Here is a 20,966-nt window from a genome sequence, read left to right as displayed (position 1 = left end):
GGACCTGGGTCCAGTTCTCGACACCCACGTGGTGACTTACAGCCACCCACCTGTAACTCAGTTCCAGGAGGTCCAGTCCCCTTCTGACCTCTAAGGGCATCAGGCACACATACATGGGAGCACGTAAATCCATGAGGGCAAACATTTGTACACATTGAATAAAAAGAAAAAATATTTTCGGGATACAATGTGAGCACATGCTTAGGTATATTCCTGTGTGGAGATATCAGAGGCTAGACTCCTTGCCTTTCTTTCTTTCTCTCTCTCTCTCTTTTTCAGACATGGTCTCATTCTGCAGCATTCCATGGCCTGGAACGCTGTATGTCAGAGGTTCTCAACCTGTGGGTCTAGATCCCTTTGACAAACTTCTATCTCCAAAAATATTTAATTTCTAGTCATAACAGTAACAGAATTGTAGTTGTGAAGTAGCAACAAAAAAAACTTTCCAGGTCACCACAGCACAGGAACTGTAGTAAAGGTCGTAGCACTGCCTTATGTAGATCAATGAGGCTAACCTTAAACTCACAGAGTTCTGCTTCCCAAGTGCTGGGGTTAAAGGTGAACACTGTGCTCAGCTTCTACCTTATTTTTTGAAACAGGGTTCACTGAGCCTAAAACACTCTGCGCTGCTAGACTGGCTGCCCAGGGAGCCCCCAGGGAACCCCAGGGAATCCCTTGCAGCTGGGATTACAGATGTCTGAACTCAGGTCCTCAGGTCTGAACAGCAGGCACTTTACTGAGTCATCTCCCTTAGCCTCCACCGACTGCTGTGAAGAAGTCGGTAAAACCCAACTTCTCCTTCCCTTTCACTTGATAGGCACTGACAGAAACCATCCTAGTGAGATTAGTGTGTATGACACTGTCCTTCCTCCCCAAGACACACGCACTGCTCCCCATCCCCAGTACATGCAAACACTGTCCCCATTCCCAGTTGCTGGGGATTTAATCCAGGGCCTCACGTACACCAGGCAAGTGCTCAACCATACACTCGTGCCTTAGAAAACACGAACTCAATCTAATTTTGAATCTTATATAGAAATATGGGTAATCCAGGTAAAGTGAGAATACATCTTGGCTTCCTGCTCTGCAAAATTAAGAACACCACCACCACCACCTAAACACCACATTTTTTTTTTTTTTTTTGGATACAGTCTCATGTAGCCCTGGGTAACCTTGACTATTAACTGAGGTTAACTTTGAGCTTTTAAAACAATAAGCCTATTCAAAGGATAACAGTAACAAGGATTCTCACTATTCTAACAGCGATGTAGGGAAGGCTTCGTGTTCCTTACTTTCAGAACATAGACTAAAGGTAAATCCACCCAAGGTCACGTGCAATCATGCACTGTGAACAGCAGTGAGAGCCATTATACAGCAAGGGTGGCTACATCGGGACGTTTGCTCCTGACGTGAGAACACGTTCAGGAAGTAAAGACGCAGAGCCATCAACAGGCACTTCCTCAGCATCTGTTACACACCAAACACACTTGTGCTCTGGTCTCCACAAGCCTGCCAGCCTGCACAGCAAGGGCATTTCCTACTTGCCACTGTCCGTCTCACTACAGCAAACCCATCCTCCCACTCTGTACCTCAGTGACAAGCAGAGGGAATGGGAAAGGGAATGTGCTGGGAAAGCCAGAATGGTGACACGTTTTCCTGAGGACTTTGCTACCGAGGGAAGACAACTGTCAGAAAAGAGCACATAAGAAAGCTTCAAATGGGGGTTGGGGATTTAGCTCAGTGGTAGAGCGCTTACCTAGGAAGTGCAAGGCCCTGGGTTTGGTCCCCAGCTCCAAAAAAAAAGAACCAAAAAAAAAAAAAGAACCAAAAAAAAAAAAAAAAAAAAAAAGAAAGCTTCAAATGCTCAGCAGACGACCACCCATGTCACTGGCAGTCAGCTAAAGATCCCAGTATCAAGTCTGCATCCAGAGCATCTCAGAGCTGAAAGGGAAGTGTAGCCCTCCGACTACCTGCGTGGGAAGCCGGTGCATGGAGGAGATGCCGTGTGTAAAACTGCTCAGACTGGCACACGAGACTTAGGACAAGACTTCTACATCCTGGTCTTAGAACCCTGGATCCTAGATCACCTCATGCAAATGGTCTCCTAGCTGACAGGCAGATCTGTCAGCCCCTTTCCCATTGGACTTCACTTAGCCTGAGGCACAGTTCCGTCCAGACCTTCTGTGTGGCTGGATATATCCCCAGACTCCCAATAAAAATATTTTTTTATTTTTTTATTTTTTATTTTTTTAAAGATTTATTTTATTTATTATATATATAAGTACACTGTAGCTGTCTTCAGATACACCAGAAGAGGGCATCGGATCTCCTTACAGATGGTTGTGAGCCACCATGTGGTTGCTGGGAATTGAACTCATGACCTCTGGAAGAGCAGTCGGGTGCTCTTAACCGCTGAGCCATCTCTCCAGCCCCAATAAAAATATTTTTACAAGATTTATGTTTTTAGTGTGTGCAAATGTGAGGGAGCTCGCTCACAAATGAACGAGGAGGTACACGTGGCACGGAATGTCTATGGAGGTTAAAGGACAGGAGTGACTGTTCTTTTATCACGTGAGCCCCAGGCTTAAACTCAAGTACACTAAATGCCCCAGCCCCATCTGGGGTCGCCAGACCTGCCCCAGAACAGCTGTTCTCCAAAGTTACCTGTGTTGTCCATTGCATTGGACAAGAGATAAGATCCTTCAGAACTCAAGCTCAAGCCAGTTACAGAGTCGGCATGGCCTCTCATGGTGTAGGTTAACTTGTTTTGGCGTAGGTCCCAAACCTGCAAAAAATGCAAAACTATACATTCAGGATTCAAACTGAAAAACAGCAGAGAAAGGCTGGTGTAGTGGCAGACACCTTTAATCCCAGCTCTCTGTGATTTTGAGGCTAGCCTGGTCTACACAGTAAGTACCTGGAGAGCCAGAACTACATAGACACTGTCCCAGACAAGGAAAGAAAGGAGAGGACCAGCAGAGACACTGGACATGGTGGCTCATGACTTTAATCCCAGCCCTTGGGAGGCAGAGACAGGCAGATCCTGTGAGGTCAAGGCCAGCCTGGTTTACACAGCCAAGCCAGGACAAACAGGGCTATACGGAGAGACCTTGCCTTAAAAACAGCAATCAACAGACCAGATGGATGGAGTCTACAGAAGGCGCCTGGAGGTCAGTGTGTTTGCTGCTCCTGTGTAGGATCTGGGTTTGGTTTCCAGCAGTGATACCGGGTCACTGTCTGTAATTATCACTCCAATGGGGATCCAGTGCCCTCTTCTGACACACAGCAAGTGAGTGCACACGCAGGGCACACACGGAGGCAAAACATTCACATACATCATTTAAATTTTAAAAAATCTAAGAAATGAGAAAAAAAAACCTATGTAAAACCAGATGCCAGGCTTAGTGGTATATGTCTATTCCAGCACTCAGGAAACAGATGACGAAGGAGTTTGAATTTGAGGCCAGTTTAAACAGAGTTCCAGACTAACTTGGCCACGAGACCATCTCAAACCCCCAAGCCCCAAGCCAAGAGCATCCCTTGTGGAGAGAGGCAGAAGGATCAGGAGAAAGATACTCTGAGCTATATATGCATTGAGGCCAGAGGTTTCAAGACAAAAATTAAAAACCCCACAATGATGGGCACAATGGTGTATTTAGGAGCATCACTTGGGAAACAGTCAGAATCGCAAGGAGTTCTAGGCCAACCAGGGACACTCAGGAAAACTGACAGACAAATGAACACAAAGCCCAAAATTATATAAAGTAAACAAGAAACTGAAAAATACTGTGTACGATTTTTCATCTTATGTCATATATATGCATACAGAAGCGACACATACATACATGTATGTGCACACATACATTTAGAAAAGAAAAGGAAAAGCTTATTTATGCAAAGAACCCTTCTGAGCGTCTTCTGGAAGACAGAATCAAGAGTATGGAGGTGTCTGTCCTCTGCTGTTTGTTTAGAGCTCAGGTCAAAGTCCACAGTTTTGGGCGCTACCGGTGAATTACTTCTCCGGCCTCAGCAGCGTCCACATCTTCTGTGCGTGTCCGTGTTTTTGTGGTGCTGGAGACTGAACCGAGGGCCTCAGGCAGACCAGGCAGGTGCCCTTCCATTTCTAAGACTCCAAATAATAAGGCTTTGCACATGCCTGGCTCGTGGCAGGCTCTAAACATTATTGAGCAGGTCCTAAAAATAACTCTAAAGCCAAAATATAAAGATATATATAATAGACGACTAAGCATATATGTAAAAATAAACATTAACACCAACAGAAGCAGCCTGGATGTCACGAGGAAAAGATTAGCAATTCTGTGAAGGTCATTGGTATTCAAAAACCCTTCATTTAATACAGCCATGTAATTTTTCTAAATGAATAAAGTTATCTGACATCCCCTAAAGCAAGACACTTTTTTTCAGAAAGGAGTTGGGTAATGCATGTACGATGTAAAGTCTGAATAGTGGGGCTGGAGGGTGGCTCAGCGGTTAGGAGCACGCGATGCTCCAGAGCATCCCGATGCATTTCCAGGACATACACTGCAGGGTACTACAGCTACAAGTTAACTTAGCTCCCAGGGGTCAGACACTCTTCTGCTTCCTAAGGATGTATATACTCACACAAGCACCCACACGTGCACTGTGAGTGTTTAAATATACGCCTCCAACGCCAGCACCCAGAAGGTGCAGGTGGAAGGAGGCGAGTTTGAAAATCTGCCGTCCAGACAAAATAAGCCGGGTGCCGTGGCTCACACCTTTAACCTCAGCCTTAGGAAGCAGAGGCAGGGTTCAAGGCCAGCCAGAGCTACAGATTTACTGCGAATGCCAAACCAGAAATCTTAGCTCAGAAAGATGAAGACTGCATGATTATGAGAACCAGGATGCTTTCCAGAAACACAGGAAGGATATTCTAGAATACAGAGCTAAATTTAAAAGCAATATTCTTGGACTATATTTGTATGTTCCTCATATTTAAGATAAGTTCAAATTTTGGAGCAGAACATGCAAATATCAACATTCAATGGCTAGGACTTATCCTCTACAGAGAACCTGCCCTACGAGAAGGTGTAATATATTGTCTCCAGAGAAGACAGGAAACTCCTAACAAGGACCAGGCAGACCTCAGAAATACACTACACTCTAGTTCACAGAGCAGCAGCAGCCACGCTATTCATAGTCAGATGTCGTTAACACAAGAAGGTTGCTCTGCCTGTCTGTCCCTGTAGTGCAGATAGAACCAAATTCTTGCAGCTTGACTAAAAAGAAGCCAGTCCCACACAGGTACACACTCATATTACATACCCCATACATTCTGGAAAGGGAAGCACAGGACAGACACAATGGCTGACAGACACTGGGATGGGACACGGAACAAAGGCCACACTGTAAACTTTTGGGGGATGGAAACTGTCCTACACTCTGGTTATCTGTGGTTTATTTTTATTTTATATTCATTAGTGTTTTACCTATGTGCATTGGTGTGAGGGAGTCAGATCCCCCAGAACTGGAGTTATAGACAGTTGTGAGCTGCCATGTGGGTGTGGAGAACTGAACCCGGGTCCTCTGGAAGAGCAGCCAGTGCTCTTAACCACCAGCCATCTCTGGTTACTTAGCAGCTTTTTTGTTTTCTTTTGGAGATAAGGTCTTATTATGTTGCCCAGGCTGATCTCAAGCTTGTGATCCTCTTGCCCTAGCCTCCCTACTCTAGCACTATAGAGAATAATGTGATCTGGGCAAGCATTAACATGATTAAATGATGTATATAGGACTCTGCCTGTGTGTACACCTGCATGCCAGAAGAGGGCATCAGATCTCTTTACAGATGGTTGTGAGCCCCCATGTGGTTGCTGGGAATTGAACTCAGGACCTCTGGAAAAGGAGTCAGGGCTCTTAACCACTGAGCCATCTCTCCAGCCCCAGCATTAACATAAAATAAATGCACACCAAGTTAGATCACATGTATCTTTCCACATGTATTTATTCGTTTATTTACTCATTTCTTTGGAGAGTGCACCTGCACTTAGGGAGGTGAGATGACAGCTTGCAGGAGTCAGCTCTCTCCTTTTACATGGCCACAAGGGACTGAATTTAGGTCCCCTGACTCTGCAGTGGTGACAGGTCACGTCTTTGCTACTTTCCTGCTGCTTGGTAAAACTAAAGGACAAAAGTAGCTTATAGGAGGGTTAATCTGGCTCATGGTCTGAGGCTACTCCCAGTGAGGAGTTCTTGCAGGAGGGAGATGAGGCAACTGGTCACACTGTGTCTACAGTCAGGAAACACAGAGCAAGGACTGCTGGTGCTCAGCGAGCTTTCTTCTTTACACGCAGTCCAAGACCCAGTGAATGGTAGGTACTCCACATTACAGTGATCTCAGGACTTCAACCCTCACACACATGCCCAGAGATTCTAGACCCTCCTGCTATACTGGCTGGTTTTGTGTGTCAACTTGACACAAGCTGGAGTCATCACAGAGAAAGGAGCCTCCCTTGAGGAAATGCCTCTGTGAGATTTAGCTGTAAGGCATTTTCTTAATTAGTGATCAATCGGGGAGGGCCCCATGTGGGTGGTACCATCCCTGGTCTTGGGTTCTATAAGAGAGCAAGCTGAGCAAGCCAGGGGAAGCAAGCCAGTAAGTGACATCCCTTCAATGGCCTCTGCATCAGCTCCTGCTCCCTGACCTGCTTGAGTTCCAGTCCTGACTTCCTTTGGTGATGAACAGCGATGTGGAAGTATAGAAGAATGAAAGGGAAGGAAGAAATTAAATAGTACCAAAAACTCTTCAAGCACGCATGACTGTGGATCCAAGATCTGGGTTCTGTCTGCTTGCTTGTCTGTCCCTGTCGATGTCTAGTCCTCCTCCTCCTCCTCCTCCTCCTCCTCCTCCTCCACCACCACCACCACCACCACCACCACCCCCCCCACCAGCAGCAGCAGCAGCAGCAGCAGCAGCAGCAGCAGCAGCAGCAGCAGCAGCAGGACAATCAACCTTCGTGAAATACTGTGGTGAAGGTATAATCCATGGGGTGACCACACAATGATGTTGAAGTGTGACCTCCGATCCAGCGTCCACCTCCCAAATGCTTGGATTACTGGCAGCTTCATCCCTCTAATTTTATTTGAGGCTGAGATGAAATTCAGGGCTTTGTGCATGCCGTGGAGGTATTCCAGCCTGTGAACTGAACTGCAGCTCCAGCCATCTATTGTTTTCTCAGCATTTCATCATGGCTGGCTCACTAGGAGGAGCAGGGAAGGACATCCTCAGCCACATGGAAAGCTTGACTCAGATCCCAAGTCTGGGCTACATAAGATGTGTGTGTGGGCGTATGGGAAAAAGCAAAGGAGAGAGGGATGGTGGGACAAGATAGTTTCTGAGCTCCTCACATACTCAGGCAGAGGCAGACAGCGAGCGTAGCCTGAGAACTGCCTGTCAACTTGCACTTACCCAGTCTAGGACTTGGCTGAACCCCACGACCCCACGGGGAGACAATGGGTCATGGCCACCTCAGCTGCTCACTCGAGGAAACTGGGGCTTAAGGGAGCTGAAGACCAGGTGATAATCACAACACTAGAAAATGGTGGGACTGGGGCTAGAATCCAAGAAAGCTGAGTGCTACTGTACTGTCAAATGCTCCATGGCCTTTCTCCCATGTCTTTTAAGTTGTCTCTTCTTGGACAAGCTTAGAAAACTTACTTTCCACAGTGTCAAAGAGAGCCACACTAATCCCTCTGTCATTAGACCGGAGAGCTCAAAACAATCATTTTCAATGTCTTTAGTGGGGTGACATGGCTCAGCAGGTAAGGCACCTGCCACCACGTCTGACAGTTTGAGGTCAGTCCCTAGGACCCACAGGGTAGAAGAGAACTGACTGCAAATTATTCCCTGCCCTTTGCATACAAAATTAAGTGTAATTTAAAATGAATAAACAATGTCTAGGCAGGGAATGAATACACTGTATTTTTTTCTATTCTTTTCTTTTTCTGAGATAGGGTCTCTCTATGTAACTCCAACTGTCCTCACCATATAGACCAGGCTGGCTTTGAACTCACAGAGATCCATTTACCTCTGCCTTCTGAGTGCTGATGTTAAAGGAATGAGTGTGCCACCAGGCCTGGCCATAAATTACGTTTTTCATAGTTCCCCTCTACCCAAGGATTTCACACTTCGTATTAATCACCTGACCCTTGGAAACATTTATTTATTATACATAACTTTTACTTAGGATTAAATAGGACAGAAAGAAAGTAAATTTTAAGTCACTTTCTTCCTTTTAGTCGGTATTAAGTGCTAACCTCCTGCAATCTCAACACTTAAAAAAGACTAGTTTCTGAAATGTAGGTAGAAGATACATATAAACAAATATACCTTGATGTCATTGTCTATTCCGCCAGAGATGATCTGATCGCTCGTGTCATTGAAGGTGACGGCTAACACCTGGTATGTGTTCTGAAATGTCTGGATGGCTGCTTTCTTCCGGATGTCCCAAAGCTGAAGCAGAAAATAGGCACCATCAGTAACACGTCCCAGCACATCCTCCACTCAGCTTCACATGAGCAGGAAACGCCAGACCCTTGCTAATGCTTGGCAGCTCAGCTCTTCCCCCCCCCTAAAAGCAAAGTCCATCGAGCTACCTCCTCCCCACCCAAGCTGGAGCAAGCTACTAAATAGCCAAGCTTGGCTACAAGGCCACATGCCCGATAAACTTTCAAATAAACAGAATATGGGCTGGAGAGATGGCTCGGTGATTATGAACACTGGCTGCTCTTCCAGAGGACCGAGATATGATTCCTAGCACCCTGTGGCAGCCAGTTCCAAAGGATCTGACTTCCTCTTGTGGCCTTCAAAGGCATCAGGCATGCAAGGGGTGCACAGACAGATATGCAGACAACTATACACATATAATAAAAATAAATCTTAAACAAACAAAGCCAGTATGTAAAACATAAAGACAAATATATATAAACAAGTGTCAGGGACGAGGAAGACCTAGATGCTGCTCAAGGAAGAGCTTGCTCAAGAAAGGACCATCGTGCGTTCTGCTAAGTTCATAGACTGTTCTCTGCACTCAATCAGCATGCCTGCTGAGCCTGACTTAGCAAGGCTGTAACCGCACTGTCTTGACCTCACTACATCTCCAGTGCTTTCATTATGAAACAAGAGTGGCTCACAAAGTGAGATCAGTTTCTCACACAATGGAAGGCCAGTGGAATAAGACATCTTTTTTTTTTTTTTTTGGGTTCTTTTTTTCGGAGCTGGGGACCGAACCCAGGGCCTTGCACTTGCTAGGCAAGCGCGCTCTACCACTGAGCTAAGTCCCCAACCCCATAAGACATCTTAATAACAGTTTCAGACTCTCTGTCTCTCTAAAGACAAGGTCTTACTCTGCACAGGGCCCCAAACTCCTGGCCTCAAGGATTCCTATTGCCTCAGTCTTCCAAGTAGCTAGTTCCAAAGACACATGCCACAGCCAGCCCAGATCCCTTTGTTAAAGCGTGAATAACGACGGTGCACCTATGTCCTCAGTTTCTGAAAGGCTGAGCCATGCCAACTGCTTAAGTTCAAGAGCTTGAGACTCTCTAGGCCACAAGTAGCTTGTTTAAACACCTGAATTAAAAAGAAAAAACCAACAAACCAAACCAAAAATTCACCCTCCCCAAACCTCCCAAAGCTTGGAGACAAAGTGCAAGTGTGTACGTGCTTGTGCATATATGTGTCTGAATGGACATGTGTGTATGGATGCATGTTACCCAAGTTCTCTACTGGTCTCCACCTTAATTTTGAGACACACATATGCATACATTACGCTCATAATACAAACAGCAGATTAACAAATGGCGCATACGGTTTATTCACACAAAAGACTCTGAGCCAAGCTGTGGCATGTATCTCCAGTACCAGTAAATATGGAATGAACAGGATATGGGATTTGGACCAATGAGAACATGTAGTAAGTTCTAGGTCAGCTAGAGTAAGATCAAAAACCCCAAGAGGGCTATAACTACTCAGCGGGTAAAGCTGCTGGTTGGCAAGCCTGCTGACCTGCGCTTGATCCTTGGGACCCAAACAGTAGGAGAGAGCTGACTCCTAGCTGTCCTCTGGCCTCCACATGCACATCATGGTATGCATGCCCCACCTACCCCAATAAACATAAACAAACAGGTAAAAAAGTTAAAAGGCTAGAGAGATGGCTCAGTTGAAAGTGTTTGCTAGATACACGAGCAAAGGGTTCAGATTGACCTCCAACATCCATGCACAAGCTGGCATGGCAGTGCCCAGCACGGGGAGCCGGAGCCGGATCATGGGGCCTGCAGTCAGTCACCCCTGCTCAGCAGATGCGCTCCAGGTTCAGTGAGCGCCTGTCTTAAAGAGTAAGTGGAGAGAGGAAAACCCTGGAAGTTGACGGTGGCCTTCACCTGTGTGAAGGTGAGCACGGCATGCACACCCGCACATCCTGAGGAGGTGGTGGCAGGAGAGAAGTCATCACAGTGCAAGCTAGGTTCTGTGTGGCCTACCTGAGGCCCTGCCTCAAAACAAAAGAACACCTTAGTCAGGGTTTCTATTGCTGTGATAAAACACCATGGCCTAAGCAGCCTGCAGGGGTTCACATCAGTTTACGTTCCCATCAGTAAGGAAGATCAGGGCAGGATCTCAAGCAGCGCAGGAACCTGGAGGCAAGGACTCATCCTCAATCAAGGAAATACCCACAGCCTACCTACAGCAGACTTCACAAGGACATTTGCCCAACCAAGTCCCCCTTTCCAAATGACTCTAGCCATGTCAAGCTGACAGAAAACTAGGCAGCACAAAAACCCAACCAACGCCAAAAAAACATGAAAAGCTCAACACCATAGTTTATAAAAGAAATGCAAATAAAAAGTTACTCCTGCATGGTGTACACTGCAGAGGCAGGCAGGACTGTGTTGAGGCCAGCCTGGTCTACATAGTGAGTTCCAGGACTGCTGGGGATACAGAGACCCTGCCTCAAAAAAAATCAAGACAAACAAAAACCAAAAGCAACAAACAGAACCTTAACAAAAAAGATACTATGATCATGATCTTATTTTTACTTTTGTTTTTTAGGACAAGGTCTCACTTTGGAGCTTTAGTTAACCTGGAACTCATCCTGTAACCCAGGCTAGCCCAGCAGGATAGCTACTGTAATAAACAGACTGGGCTGGGCAGTAGGGGTGCATGTCTTTAATCCCAGCACTGAGGGGTTGGGTGGGCTGAGGCAGATGGATCTCGGGCCAGCCTGATCTACGGAACGAGTTCTACAATAACCAGTGATACAGAGAAGCCCTAGGTCGGAAAAACAAACACACCCAGGAGTGCTGCATGCCTATAACCCAGCAGTGCGGAGCCTGAGGCAGGCAGAGCGCTTCCAATTTCAAGCCAGTCTGAACCCACACAGTAAGTGTGTCTTGAAACCAACCAACTGATCAACTACAACACATAGTGCTAGGCACTGTAGTGCACTATTTGAACTGTGGGTTACAGTCATTTGAACTCAGGGGTTAGCCTGGCCACACAGCACAGACTCAGTCTCACCAGACACCTCTCATCCTAGCACCCAAGAGACTTAGATAGGAGGAACAATGGTTCTGAGGTGAGGTTTCTGTACATGGTAGGACCCTGCCTCAAAAAAACTACCCCCACCCCAAGCCAAGAATTCCTTATCTTTCTGCTCCCCCTCCCAAGCAGCATGGTCACAGAGTGGAGGACCACATTCAGCTGTGATCAACCTTTGCATACATGTTTATAGTGTGCATCTGTGATGCATAAGCACAAGGTGTACACTGACACCGGGTGCCCCTCCACCTTACACAGAGGTGGCTTCTAAGCCTAAGGCTTGTCATTTCAGCTAGTCTGTAAAGCCAGCCTGTTCCGTGGATTCCGTCTCCACTGCCAGTGCACTGGGATTATAGTAGCCACAGAGCTGGCATCTTTCGCACATGGAGGTAGGTATCTGAGCTGTGGTCCCCATGCCTGCACAAAAAACATGTTTCCTCAGCCGTGAAAAAATGAGTCTGTTGCACCATGTGGCTATCATGTAAATTAAAGTGGTACACCGCAGTGTGCTTGAGGTAGGTGCTCCGGGGGCAGAGGAATCTTCTGTTGTCTTCTCTAAATCCCCATCCTGGGTCAAGATGGCTGTGTAATGGGGAGATGGAGAGATAGCAGGCAGCAAGGGGCCTGACCCTGTGCCCTTGAGAACACTGAGAAGGTAGCCAATGCCAACAGGAGTCACCACTGACTATCCCATGATTTAAAAATGCCCTTAGGGGAACCAGAAGCCAGGAGCTCAGCCATGGGAGAACCCTCAGTGTAAACTCCAGCAGAGTGCCTCAATTTCCCCAGTCCTTTTCTGCTGGGCGTTCGAGTGAGCTTGGATTTGACAGTTTCCTCCGTCTCTTTCTCAGGCAGGCCACCTCAGGTCTCTGATGGCCATTATGAACTGATTCTAGGATTTTTGCTACTTACTGTTTGTTCTTTTATGTTTGCTTGTTCTGTACTTAATAAACTCACTCATTAGAATCCAAAGGCACAGGTATCATGGGTCATTTTGTACAGCTATCATAGATCACACTGTACAGAAAAACAGCCAAGGCTGGCCTCAAATTTGAGATCTTCCCCCAACACTAAGATTGTAGCTTGTCTCATTTCAGTTGTAGGAAAGATCTAGGGCAGGCAGACCAGACTCCACAGCAGTTACCAGGGGTCATATATAGGACAGCAACAGGATTGACTTCTTTAACAGGGCTGGAGTTTTGTGGGAGAAAATGAAATGTTTGGGTATCAAAGTCATTTTAATTTTGATTTACTTCATTTAAATGCTAGGCATTGAACCCAGGCCCATGTGTGGAAGGCACGGAGTTAGCCCCAGTCTTGCTTGTTACTATACAAGATTCCAAGGTGAATTTAAGTTTATCTCAAAAAGATCCTCCAGGAAAGTCCACACTCCTTAGCATCAAAATCAAGGCTTTGAGAATCCAGTTCCCACATAGGTGACAAACCTTTCTTCAATCTTTGTCTCAATGAATAATTTTTACTCAGATCAAAATAGTATTTATCCCTCATTCCCCCTTCCCCCTTTCTTTGAGGCAGGATTCCCTATATAGCCCAGGCTAGTCTGAAACTCACCATTTTCTTGCCTCAGCCTCCTGTTTCTGGGATTATAGGAATGTAGCCCAACGCCTGGCACCAATCTGTCTTTAACCTAAAAGGTATGGTAGCCACTTAAAGTTTGATTAAGATAATTAAAAAATTTTTGAAATAATCACAAACATACTAAAACGTTGTAAATTTTTTTCTTTTTCCCCTAAAATCATTTTAAAGCAAATTGCTGACTTAATGCCCTATCCTCCTGAATGCACCCTAGGGCTTGTCCCAAAGATGGTTCTTACTTAACCTCAATATGCCATCAAAATGAAGAAATTAAATTTACCATAATTCTCAAACGCCATTCAAGCTGAACTATTATCCCCCTGCCCCGCAAAGACATTAAAGTTCAGTTTGTAATTATGTGTTAAATTTGTCATGGCTTTTTTCTCTCTTAGATTTCCCTTGAGTTCTGTGGCCCCAGCACTTCTGAAGACCACAGAGATCTTTCTCTCTGTACTTGGATTTCTTTGGTGTTGCCTCGGTGAGACAGAAGACTTATCTTTGGTGGGAATATCACAGAAATGGTAACACATCTTTATCGTGTATCAGCAAACGGCTCACGGATCTGCCTCATTGTTAATGACATTCAGCTGCATTACTCGCCTAGAACTGTTTTACAAGGTGCTCTAGGCTCCTCTTATATTTTCAGCTGTGAGGCGAGTCTTTAACATCCGAGTCATCTCTCCAGGCCCTACGCTCATCTTAAAGCACTTTCCCTGACTAGGTCTAAGCTAAGAGCCCAAGTTTTGTTTATTGGCAAATGGTATTTAAAGACCAGGACATAAATAACAAAAAAAACAAGCAAACAGGGCCAGGTGTGGTAGTACTCTTGGTCACCTTTAATCCCAGCACTCAGAAGGCAGAGGCAGATTTCTGTGAGTTTAAGGCCAGTCTGGTCTACAGAACAAGTTCTAGATTAGCCAGAGCAATATAGAGAAACCCTGTCTTGCAAAACAAAAACAAAAACTAAACAAAAAAGACCAAGCCATGACGCTGAGACTCAGTGGTTCAGAGCAGAGCACATTCTCAAATGCTTGAGGCCCGGGGTGATAGTCAGGAGATCAAGTTAGTCTTGTTGCTCCTAAGGCTTCTTCTAAAGCTGGGCAGTATGTGTTTACCTCAGAACATAGATGCCTGCACACACAGATTTACATCCTTTTTGTTTTCTCAAAAAATGTCCAGTGCATCCCAGGCTGGCCTCAAGTTGCCAAGTAGCTGATGGTGACTTTAAAATCTGGATCTTCATGTGTCCATTGCTCCTGTGCTGGGGTTACAGTGTGCACCATGCCTAATGCACGTGGTGCTGGGGATCAAACCCAGGGCTTTTTGTGTGGCAAGCAAGATCCACACCACCTGCACCATTTCCCCAGCCGTATATATATTGGATTCACTCCCCAAAATACTGAGAGTTCACATTCTGATCCCTCTGGAGTGAGTATTGCCTCTTATCTAAGAATGTTTATTTTCAAATAAGAATTTCTCAATTTATGTTATCAACTTCTGAAAAGAAAATGGGAGTTCATACTGATTATATCTGAGCACAGTACCACAAGACTTGTTTGATTTTCTCTCCTACTTTTTGAGAGTGAGTTATCTTCCTGCGATTCTAAATAGTTTTACACATTTGATCTGGCTTTGTGTATGTAGCCAATTTCCCACTTTCTCTTCAACTCTTTGCCTCCCTTGGTGCCTTCCCACTTTGGTTGTCCTTAAGGATCCTCCTCTCATCTAGGCTGAGCTGACCTCCTTACAATATAGTAGACCCTATCACAAGAACGCAGTCCCATAAAAAAAGTTTGATTGATGCCTTCAAATAAATTCAAAATAAAGAACTATGCAAAAAGTACTCATCTTTAAGTGATATTACATGTTATCCATATTACAAAATATTACTTTGATGGGGCTGAGAAGATGGCTCAGCAGTTAAGAGCACTTTTTGCTATTGAAGAGGACCTGGGTTCGAGCCCCTGCACCACAAGGTGGTTCACAACCATCTGTAATCCAGTTGCAGGGGATCCAATGCCTTCTGATCTCTGTGGATATAAGGCATGGACATGGCACACATAGACACACACACAGAAACTTATACGCAGAAACACGAGGACAAAGGGCTGCTTTTGGTCATGCCTGTCTCATCTCAGCAACAGAAACTCTAAACTAAGAAAGGCCCATGGTCTCAACTACTTAAAATGCTGTAGTTCAGGACTAGCCTGGGCTACAGGTGATTAGGGCTGAACTGGACAACTTATTGAGATTCAGTCTCAAGTGCCAGCAGAGGTCAGAAGAAGGCACTTGATCTCCTAGAACTGGAGTCACAGAGGGCTGTGAGGCACCACGTCGGAATCAAATCTAGGTCCTGGGCAAGAACATCAAGCGCTCCTGACTGGTAAGCCATCTCTCAAGCCCCATATTTACTGTTCTTAGGAAGGACTAGGTATGTATGCTATACACACAGAGACACGCAGACAGAGTATCCATACACATAAAACAAATGTCTCTTAAAAAAAAATTAAAAAGTAAGAAGCCAGGATGTGGCAGCCAGAGAAGGGGGACCAGGAGAGAGAGAGAGAGAGAGAGAGAGAGAGAGAGAGAGAGAGAGAGAGAAACATGGTATCAGGATATATATGTATGAAGTAGTAGCGTGTGTGCATGCATGTATGTAGGTGTGAACACGGTATCAGGAGCTACATGTATGAAAGTGTCGCAGTGAAACAAACCCATGATGCAGTTGGTATTATGAAGCACCATGCTTTCCCCCTTCCTATTTCTAGGCTTCACTTTCTCTGTTGGTAAAGTGAGCATGCTAGAGAGGACCAGTGGGTTCTAAATTCTCAGTGGAGTAGCATTTTAAAGATTTCCATGACCATTCGAGACTCACTGAATCAGGTTCTGATTAGTTTTTACTTACATGCTACTTCCTTATTTAGTTCTTTTTCTTGAGACAGTCTGGTTGGGTATCTCAGGATGACCCTTCTGACTTTAACCACCAGGCTGGGTGAGTTAGTGTTATCATTTGTCTTTTGAGACTCTCACTTCCCAGCTGAGGTTGGCCAGCACACCAGCTCTACTCTGGGTATTTTCAATAGGCTCTTCAGGTGATCCTAACACACAGTTTGGGAATCATCCCACTAAATGATCTGCAGTTCCCAGCCTAGGTGACTGAGATCATTTGCTGACCTTTTTTAGACATCTGTAATTTCACAACAACCTTGTAAGACACATCTATTACTATTAGAGTTCAAAGGGTTGACAAGGCACAAGTCCACAAGGCAGTGGTGATGCACGAGGCCAGCCTGGTCTACAGAGCGAGCTCCAGGACAGTCTCTCTACGTACACAGAATACACAGACAAACCCTGTCTCTAAAAGAAACCACAAACAAGTAATAACAAAACCCCAAAACAAACAAAAATCCCAACAAACTAGTCACACAGTTCACAGCTGAGCCATGAGTCAAATCCACGCAGCCCACTGATTCCATAGCAATATATTCTATAGAATTCTATAGAGTATTATTTTAATTAGGAAATTTTTGAGTGTCCTTTGGAACACTGGCAGGAAGGTAGGATAGAGACTGTCTTAAACAGCGACACAGAGAGATAACACCTACCTTAACTGTGCCATCGTCGCTGCCTGTGCAGACAAGCTGGGGCCCCCGCCTGGCTGGATAACAGGAGTTCACAAAGGAAGTATGCCCTTTTAGCCTTTTAACTCTCTCTCCTGTTTCACTATCCCACACTGCCACAGTTTTATCTGTTGATGCTGAGAAGAGCATGCTAGAAAGAGAACACAAAATAAGACAAACAGGGACTGGAGGGATGACCATGACTCAGTGGTCAAGAGCGCTGGCTGCAATTCCAGAGGACCTGAGTTTGTTTCCCAGAACCCACATAATGACCCAGTAACTCTAGTTCCAGGGAACTGATGCTCTCTTTTGGTCTCCACAAGTACTGCATGCATGTGGTATACAGAAATACATGTAGGGCAAACACCTAAGTGCATAAAATAATTCTCAAAAAGTCCTCCCCCTTTCTCTCCAGAAGGTGTCCAAGTGCCTGCTGCGCTGTGAACACATGAACACAGGGTGCCTCGCCCTGCCTTTGGCATCCTATCACCGTCTAGATTCTGCATCAGGTTGACCTCACAAACAAGACCGTGGTTTCATCAGCTGATCTTTTCCTTCTCTGTGATACACATGGATACAATGTCCTCTTACATGAAGTATTTAAGCACCGCCTGCTGTGGTCAGGAGGAGGCTGACTGTGGTAATCCTACATTTAATAGGTGAGTAATTCCAATCCTTTGTTCTGTTTCTGAGAATGTTTCTAAGTTAAAGTTGATCTCACAATGCTCTATGTGGTCCAGGCAGATCTTGAACTCAAGATGCTCCTGTCCCATCAACACCCAAGAGCTGGGCATGGAGTACATGCAGCAATACTCATTATAGTGCTGAAGAAAAAAACATTATTTCTATTTTATGACAACAGGTATGTTGCCTGTAAGTGTGTGCCATGTGTGTGCAGTGTCTATAGGCCTGAAGAGGGCTTCGGATGCTCTGAAACTTAAGTTACTGAGGGTTGTTATCAAGAATGTGAGCGCTGGGAACTGAATCTAGGTCTTCTGCAAGAGCAGCAAGTGCTCTTAACCTCTGAACTGCCTCTCAGTCCCTTATAATGCACTCTTAATTTACAGTATAATAATGTAGCACTGTGAAGGTTGAGATCAGAAATGAGAAACAGGCCAGGTGCAGTGCCATATACTTGCAGTCCCAGTTACTCAGGAGCTGAGGCAGGAGGATTGCAAATCCGAGGTCGGCCCGAGTAAATGATTCAGAGGGAAACACAAGGGCTGTGGAGATGGTTTAGCTGGGATGAGAACCAGAGTTCATTCAAGTCTCCACATGAAACACTGGGCATGGCCATGCATACCTGTAAACCTAGCTCTGACCGGGCAGAGGCAGGAGAGGATCGCTGGGACTTGCTGCCCACCAACTTCGCTCTAGACTCAGTGAGAAAACTTGTCTCAGGAGACTAATGTACAGAAATAAAACAGGAGAGCTGATGTTCCTTTGTCCTTAAATGCACGTATGAGTGCAGACACACTCTACCTCCAAAATGCCATCTATATGCTATTAGCATAACGTCTATCTTAGAATATAGAGCTATGAACAAGTGAAAATAAAAATTAAAAAGAAAGAAAAGAAAGATTATGTGTAGGATGATGTCATTATGCAGATGAAGGCAGCTACAAGTTAGAACGAGGCCTGTCATTGGACGAGAAGGAAGGATGGGTGGGAGAAAAGTTTTAGAGGAGGAGGAGACTGGAGGGAGAGAAGAGAGCAGCCGAGAGAACATGGAGGCGGATGTTAAGGTTCCTCTCTGTACATTTACAGGTTGTTATGATTACTTTTAAGGGATGGATGTGTACAGAGCTCTGTATGTCTATCTAGATGAGCAAATTATATCTTATCAATTGGATCAGAGGTTACTGTGTTGTGTGTTCTTTCATGTGGTGATTTAATTGAGTTCAAGAGAGTGTGTGGTGGCTGGACACACTGGGCCACCATGGAATTGGTATATGTATGTCTGGCATGATGGCAAGCTGCCTTGAGAACTAGATGGGTAAAGAGATTGTTGCCGGGCTCAGATGGCTCAGAGATCAAGGTATCCATTTCCAAGCCTCATCTCTGTGCCCCATATTGTAGAAAATAAGAACCAACGCCCCAAATTGGCTACTAATCTCCACGGCTGTTCTATACCATGTGCCCTCCCCCCCACATCCCTAATGAGTATGTTAAAACTCAACAGTTTTGGTAGAAAAGGACTTCAGAAAAATGTATAATATAAACAGGTAAAATGTGGAGAATTTCCTTATCTATTTGTTAATTTTAATTTTTTCTTTTTTTTTTTTTTCGGAGCTGGGGACCAAACCCAGGGCCTTGCGCTTGCAGCAAGCGCTCTACTACTGAGCTAAATTCCCAACCCCTAATTTTTGCTTTTTAAAAACATAGGTTATTATTTTCATGATAAAAATAGCTAATTTCAGCCCTCTGAATCTTTTAACAGATGTAGGCATTTGTCAGTTTGACTCCTAGAACCCACATAAAGGTAAACAAAACAAGCTCCACAAATCTGTCTGACCTCTATACACACTCTTTCAGAGAAACATCATGCACATACACAATAGATAAAAATGTAGCTCTGGCTGCCCTGAAACTATGGAGGCCAAGCTGGTCTTGAACTCAGAGATCTACCTGCCTTTGTCTCCTGAGAGCTGACATGTGCCACTATACCAGGCAATAAGAGCATAAAGAGCTAGTTTTAAATCACATTGCTTTATGTCTCGTATAACAAACTAGCTGAGTTCTGGCAGACTAGGAGAAAATGATGATGTGCTCTGAATTGTACATTACATTGCTCACATGGGCCTTAAAACTGTGATTCTCCTGCTGCAGCTTTCTCAGTCTGACATTACAGGATTATAACACTATGTCCCCGCTAACACATACCTGCTAACGTCTCTGAAGAGACAGAACTCAGGGCTGACCCATGGGTAAAGTTTGCTGAGCATTAATGTGGGCAGCAGCTGTCACTCACGTGCAGCCCTCCCCCTCACCTGCCGTCTGTGTTGTAGTGCAGCTCCATTACTGCTCCGCTGTGTCCCTTCAACGTAGCATAGTTGTCACAGTCTCCATAGACGCTCCACAGTACTGTTGGGAGACACGAAAAGCCACTGTCAGCCACAGAACTGTCACTTGGAAAATGACCAGAAAGTCTTTTTGAAATTACACACCCATGGAACAACATTCAGATCGGCTTTCCTGACACTACACCTGTGTGTGTGTGCTTGCATGAAGGTGTGAAAGGAAATGAGTGCACTTGAACAGAAGTCAGAGGACAACTTTTGGTGGTGTTCGTTGGGCACCATCCACCTTCTTTTTTGAGATAGATCTCTCGAGGTCAGGAACTCACCAAGTAGACTAGGCTGGCCAGCTGACGGGCCCCAGAGTTCTGCCTGTCCACCTCCCCAGAGCCGAGACACAAGCACATGCCACCTTACCCGGCTTTATATGAGTTCTCAAAATTGAACTCAGGTCCTAACTGACTGTGCTGTTTTCTCTCAGCTTTATGAGACAAGATTTATTCTTATTTTGAGTATCTTGCTTGCGAGTATGTATGTATATACAGATATATATGTATATACACACACATATATACATACATATACACACACGCACACATATATACATGAATATATGTATATGTATAGCACATTCATGCCTGGTAACTATGAAGGCCAAAAGAGGGAGTTGATTCCCTGGAACCGGGATTACAGATGGACGTGAGCCACCATGTAGCTAATGGGAACTGAACCTGGGCCCTCTACAAGAGCAGTATCTGCACTCACCTGCTGAGGCATCATTCCAGACCCTCAGCTTTCATTTTTAAAAAGCTGGTACCTTGGGCTGGAGAGATGGCTCAGTGGTTAAGAGCACTGACTGCTCTTCCAGAGGTCCTGAGTTCAGTTCCCAGCAACCACATGGTGGCTCACAACCATCTGTAATGGGATCTGATGCCCTCTTCTGGTGTGTCTGAGGACATCTACAGTGTACTCCTATACATGAAAAAAAAAGTTGGTACCTTTACTTATATGCTTTGAATCTAGAGTCTGAACAGAGGAACATTAAGCTATAGTACCTATGAACCACCTTCTCTTTAGTTCTATTGATTCTTTAAAGCTGTGTGTGTGTGTGTATATGTGTGTGTGTGTGTGTGTGTTTTCACACTCTCACATACCCTCAGGTCA

General features: G+C 45.1%; 1 protein-coding gene across 3 annotated transcripts in view; it reads right to left on the bottom strand.

Annotated features, from left to right (window-relative positions):
• Positions 1-20,966, bottom strand: part of Snrnp40 (small nuclear ribonucleoprotein U5 subunit 40) — a 33,175-nt gene that overhangs the window by 7,866 nt on the left and 4,343 nt on the right. The window contains exons 3-7 of one of the 3 annotated variants that reach the window (XM_063287574.1): positions 19,776-19,869; positions 16,771-16,936; positions 13,142-13,217; positions 8,366-8,488; positions 2,665-2,785 (exon numbers count right to left, since the gene is read on the bottom strand). In XM_063287574.1, the coding sequence (XP_063143644.1) occupies positions 8,412-8,488; positions 13,142-13,217; positions 16,771-16,936; positions 19,776-19,869 (413 nt within the window). In that variant the 3' untranslated portion in view covers positions 2,665-2,785; positions 8,366-8,411. Of the gene's footprint in view, positions 1-2,664; positions 2,786-8,365; positions 8,489-13,141; positions 13,218-16,770; positions 16,937-19,775; positions 19,870-20,966 lie in introns of those variants that run through there. The other 2 variants (NM_001134556.1, XM_039109799.2) reach the window with 2 other exon arrangements.

Source organism: Rattus norvegicus, chromosome 5, assembly GCF_036323735.1.
Source record: "Rattus norvegicus strain BN/NHsdMcwi chromosome 5, GRCr8, whole genome shotgun sequence".
Classification (NCBI taxonomy): Eukaryota; Metazoa; Chordata; class Mammalia; order Rodentia; family Muridae; genus Rattus; species Rattus norvegicus.
Note: the sequence above shows the minus strand (reverse complement) of the source record. Positions and strands in the feature narration are given on the sequence as shown.